Source organism: Bidens hawaiensis, unplaced genomic scaffold (assembly GCF_021521415.1).
Source record: "Bidens hawaiensis isolate Kalapana, Puna unplaced genomic scaffold, B.hawaiensis_p1.1 tig00042991_1, whole genome shotgun sequence".
Lineage (NCBI taxonomy): Eukaryota > Viridiplantae > Streptophyta > Magnoliopsida > Asterales > Asteraceae > Bidens > Bidens hawaiensis.
The window spans coordinates 75,623-81,714 of record NW_027497628.1 but is presented as its reverse complement, the minus strand read 5'-3'; the positions used below and the strand labels follow the sequence as shown (position 1 = coordinate 81,714).

Here is a 6,092-nt window from a genome sequence, read left to right as displayed (position 1 = left end):
GCATACATATAATAAAATAAATAACTAAGCATGTCCTGCTAAAAACTTACCCGTAAGAAGGTCCTTCCAAAGCCAAAGAAGGTTTATGGTTTTCTGGGAACATAATAATAGAGCTGAATACAGCTTTCAGTACACAAGGTTAAGAACAAATTTTGTCATTTCCTATATACCAACCAACCAACACATAACCTTAAACCACAGCATTACATTATGAAAAACAAAACCCAAGTATATCATAATTCATACCCTATCCCAATCTGTCAATTACTGCTTACCAAAAAACCTGAGACTCAACCAAATCGGCACATAACCACCGTCTTTCCACATTTTGGACAAAAATCGTACCTCTTGGAGATCTCCACGCATGCATCACACATTGTGTTCGACTTTTTACAAACGTTTAGATAACAGAACTCGCTAAAGATAACTCGTGAAGCTCACTTAGCATCCATTCCTCACCAGTTTGACCGCCAAGAACAATGGCCCGTGTACCGCCAACGACACATGTGCTATGGCCCCAGGCAAACCGCGGTGGCCGCCCGGGTACGTTCAATATCCGCCAGGTGGGTTTCTCTTCCGTGGGGTCAAGAATATAGAGCTGCGAGGCTGAGTGAAGACCGGCAACGGACCCACCAAAGACTAGTATCCTCCCGCCAGGAAGGCTCACGGCTACATGGTCAAGCCTAGGTGGCGGACCAATGCCGCCGGGATTACCAGCACCGGGCATCCCGCTACCCGTCACGGATCTCCAACACGGTTCATCCTCGCTTAAATCCATAGTGAACACGTCACTAGACCGGAACCTGAGGGGCCCGCTTTTAGCTAGACCACCAAACATTAAAATTTTTCGACCACCGTACACCGATAAAGTGTGTCCAAGACGAGAAGGTGGGGTCCACGTGACAGGTATCTCTCTCCAAATTGGCTTCTCCATTGACAAATCAAGTAGAAAAGTATCACTTAAAAGTACACCAGAATCCGCACAACCACCCGAAACAATTAATTTTGTCCCATCAAGGGTGCAAGAGCTGTGCCATGATCGTGGAAGCGGAGGGGCTAAACCGGAAATTTCACGCCACGTAGGATGCTTAGCGTCTAAATCCAGCAAAAACACATCATTAAGCAAACCCTGGGTCCCGCACCCACCAAAAACCACTAAATTAGAACCATTCACACACGAAAGTGTGTGACCCCACCTGCCAGGTGGCGGTGAGCCGACTATCACGTGCTGCCACTCGGGTTTGCTAGAATTTAAATCGAGTACAAAAGTATCATTCATAGGTTGCATATTAACACCCTCGCCACCAAACAGAACAACCCGGTTTCCAACCGCGCACGCGCTTAAATTACACCGTGACGGCTCTACTGCACCACCAACCGTCACTTTCCGCCATGCGGCAGCTTCTAGTGTAGTAAGCTCCCGAGCCGACCGACCCCACCCTAACCGTTTAGCACCAGGAACTGTCTCTAAAACCCGAGTGGTTTCACTACCCCATGCATTCTGACACACCATTCTCCATAAGTCCTCATTTTTCACCACTTCATAAAACTGCCTGCAAACCGAGCCTACAGATGCAATATCTCGCGGTGTCAACCGTGAGAGAATCTTTAAACAAATCACTTCATCACTTAATTGTAGAATCCTGCATAGTCCACGGGAAGGACTGCGGGTCCCGTCTGGGGTTAACCGAAAAGAGAGAAGACTGGACCGAAACGGGTCAGATGACTTCACGGTTCCTTTGGTTGTGGAGCCCGGAAGTGGGCCCAGGTCAAGGTCAACTTCTGTAAAGAACTGGACACCAATGATATGGGTTATTACTTCATCATCACCGTATATCGGGGTCATACGCAGCCGGTTCATTAACGGGGTACCGTCTTTTGTGAAATTTAGTAACTCTCCTTTGAATTCAATCCCGTTTTCAAGGCATCTTCTAATTTCTGAGATTACTGTGGAGTCCACAAGTGGGTGCCTTCTTTTTGCATACGGGCCTCTGCATTGCAAGAACCGACTGAAAACAAATACAAACATTAGAAAAGAAAACAAGTAATGTTTAAAAGTATTGAAACACAATGTAAGAAAAAAATAACAACTAGGGGCATCACCGACAAAGTAAAAAAGCACAAAGCTAGCGTCAATGGACCAAAAATCTGTAACATAAGATGCAGTGTGTATTTTAGTTTATGTTCACATTTTGTTACTTATGTAACGGAACAGTGTGTATAACTTCATTGATTTCATCATCTAGTTGCTATTTGTAGACTCATCAATCATCATTAGAACAAAGTTAGTTTTGCACCACAATTTCCTTAAGTATACCTCCTAATTTCTCAAATATGTGTATACTACACAGTACACACAAGTATTTATACACAATTACACATACATATACACCATATCCATGTGTGCAAAAACAGAACTTTCAGAATGTGAAGTTAACTTATGAGATATTAAACAGCGGCCTTCGCAAGTGAACAATATTGTCATGGCAAAAATGTGAAACAAGCACAATAATGAAAAAGTAGGACTGCTAACATTTTTCAAGCCTCTGTAAGGTGCAAGGTTAATTATTGTACGCACTTCATACAGCTATTATATATGGCAGTGACACTGCATTGCACTTCGCATCTGCTTAAATATGACAAATTTGCATGCGTGGCAGCCTATAGATGTATCGCTTTGTCTTCATAAGTTATATGAACATGACAGAGATACCATGGCATATTATTAAGTTGCAAGAATAAATTTGAGAATTAGCAAAAAAAAAAAAAAAAAACTCTTTATTCCTAGAGTTCATAAGTAAAAATGCAATAGTAAAGCAACTTGATATCTATTGTAGAAGCAAGGGGCATTCAAAGTAAAACTTGAATCATGGCTAGGATCTACAAATTTAATGTAAGAGCTAAGAAATCAGGCCTCAAAATTTTTAGCATCTTCTTACAAATACAATGTATCATTATTTTCAAAAAAGATATAAGTAAAGAAGAATCAATACAATGAAACTAAGTTTTTCCTTACAACAGTATGACTCCTTTTAATGTTGTCAATTCATCCAACAATTGTCATGGGAAGTTATATGTCTTTGTCAATGTGTATCTATTCATATTTCATAATATAAGTTGAAAATTGAAATCAAGTACTTTCGAAACCGGCGCGTCAGAGTTCAGACCCTAAACACCTCAAACACATGACTCCAATTAGCACACATCCAAGTTTCTAGTGTCAAGAATTCACATAATGGCCATTTCTTTACTTTTTGAAATTCCAGTCAAGTGTAGAGATGAAAACAGAATTTCAATTCATATTTAACTTTTGGAATAAACAATAATACAAACGTAATGCTGAGAGCAAACAGCTAATGTGGATACTGTATCATCCCCTACCAGAGACCATATTTAGGTTAATGAACAAAAAGTGTAACACTTGATAAAAACTCAAAAACCTAAACAAAAAAGTTTTGATATTTAAATAAAGGATAGCTATTGCATTGTTCCCTACTAGACACAATTTATAGTTCAGTGAACATGGGCAGTACACATTCCCAAGTCTATCACTAAAACTTGTAAAAGTCAATAAAATAAAGTTTAGAAGTTAATTTTTTTTTTTCTGATGGAGCCTGGGATGTGACAATGACAATCTTTTTACGGTATCAGTTTTTCTATATCTATCTAATTTGTCAAATAGATCTTCCAACACTAAAAGAGCAAAAATGGCAGACCTCAATAAATAGTTCAAACGATCCCAATATATTCCTCCTATGTTGTGTCAGCCATAAGCACATAAACACACTAAACTCAAACATCAACCCACTATTTTTTCAATAAAAAAGAAAAAAGCAACTATAGCTTCAAATAACAAGCTTTGTATCTAACTTTTTCTTTGGCTGTTAACTTAGCATATGGTGTAAGGAAGGCATAAAACAAGTAACCATAAGTTGCCAATTCACAATGTTATGAACACGTGACGTAGGATGGGTTACAGGTATATCACTGAGGGGAGACATGTGGTATTAGTCGGTCAATCAACAGCTAAATCAGAAAGAATACTTTTTAGTACAAGTAGAAACCAGGAAGTCAAGTTAACTAAGTTAAGACTACAAGCAGCAAGGCGACCTAAACGGAAAATAAATCTAGCAAACCTATACATATATGTCAAGACTCAAGATACTATCAATCCAACTCCCGATCATTTGGAACAGAATAGAATACTAGGCACTAAATACAGAAAGAAAGTTGTTAATGAACAAAACTCATGTCATTATTGGGAAGAAAACATAGAAAACTAAATTTGATGCTACTCCAATGTATTTTTTTGCAGTAAAAAATTAGCCATATAACACATACAAGAGTGGAAAACATTTGCTAGACTTGGTGCATTCACAATTTAGTACAACACTGCACAAGCCTTCATATGCAATAAGAAAGCCAGCTTAAAATCTGCATCTATGCCCTTATATAAACTACAAAGATAATGTATCAGTTAAAGCAAGAAACTATAATCTTACCCTTGTTACGCTCTTTCTTTATTCTAAGAAACCCTAGAGCTACTAAGCAAAAGCCCCATATGTTTCAATCATAGACTAAGATAACTCATGGTTGTAAAAGTCGTGCATAGGTTCTGATTAATCACAGATTAATCGCTAGGTGGTACCCCACTGACTCGTTGCCCATTAATCTCTATTTGGTTAAAATCGGTCAAAATTGAAATTTTCATACAAAAAATTGGTATGTATAGTATATGCATATTTAAAAAATTACATATAAATTCCAATCCGACTAATCCCGATTAATTGCTAGTCCCTACTCTACCGCCCGACTAGCGCCTATCGAGTTCTACAACTAACTGACTAAGGGCATACTCCTAACACACCATCAAAAATTAATATATCATTTGTTGATGTTGCCCTTATATAAGTCTAAAGATAGATATTCCATTTAATTATGAAAAAGCGCTAAACAACAATAACGAAAATTGGATTATAATCATTCAAACTATAACTATTGGCCGATAATAGTCCATATCTACACTTTGACAAACAATAATCCCAACTTTTACTTTTGTTGTCAATAGCAATCCCAGATTGCCAGTAGCATAACTTCATAGAATTATACTTAATTTCCACTTGACATTTTAAGCGACCAAACACCAACAAGCATCAACTGCATCGTAAAATCTTAAAATTTGTGAATTTGAAAACACTATTTTTTCCAATAAAATAATTCTAATACCTTATCGCTAAACATCAAATAGCACCCGCTATTTCACCGATATAGCTACGTAGCGTATAGGTAGCTTGTCACTATTGACCGCTAGCTATTCGCTATTAACAACTGCCATAGTCGACCGACCTGGCAGCACCTAGCTGCTTGCAACCATGCTCACAATGATGATTTGAACAAAAATGTAGAAATAAACAAACAAAATCAAGTTCAATCAAACATAAATCAAGTATACAAATAGATTGTCATTGGTCTATAGATTATTATCCGGCAACAGGTCATAGTTTCAATTATTAAAATCCAATGTTCCCATTAATAATAACAAGCTATCCAAAACACAAAACTCACCAATTCCGACCAAGAACCTCTTCCGCCCGATACCCGGTAATAATCTCGAACACAGAATTGACATAAATAATGGGATGATCAGGCTCCAACGCATCCGACACGACAAACCCACACGGCGCGGGTTGCAGCAAACTATCCACGGGGAACGGCAACGGTCCGCCATCGTTCAACAAAAACCCACCTTCCTCATCTCCACTCAGATCAGAATTACTACTATCCCACTCCATATAAACCTCACAACAGCTTATTATTCAATAATCGGCTCAACCCATTAAAAAAAAAAACAAATTGGATGGTAAAGATTGTAGGAATTGAGTGATTGGATGATGGGTTTGAATGAAAGATGGTAAAATTTGGATGTAATTGAGTGAATTTGGGAATTAGGGTTTTGTGTGTGAATTTGGGGATTTTATTTTTTTGGTGAAATGAGTGGTGTGGACGGAACTGGGGGTTACCGACTTACCTTATTATGAGTTTATTAGCACCCACCGTCACACGTTTTTTGTTGGCTAAAATATATAAGATTT

At 38.3% G+C, this 6,092-nt stretch overlaps 1 protein-coding gene across 1 annotated transcript; it reads right to left on the bottom strand.

The window, feature by feature from the left end:
• Positions 1-337: 337 nt before the first annotated feature.
• On the bottom strand, positions 338-5,880 carry LOC143594003 (adagio protein 1-like). Its single transcript, XM_077073435.1, has 2 exons — positions 5,566-5,880; positions 338-2,009 (listed from the first exon to the last, which is right to left on the bottom strand). Exons 1-2 carry the CDS (start codon positions 5,790-5,792, stop codon positions 401-403), a joined length of 1,836 nt encoding a protein of 611 aa, XP_076929550.1. The 5' UTR covers positions 5,793-5,880; the 3' UTR covers positions 338-400.
• Positions 5,881-6,092: the final 212 nt, after the last annotated feature.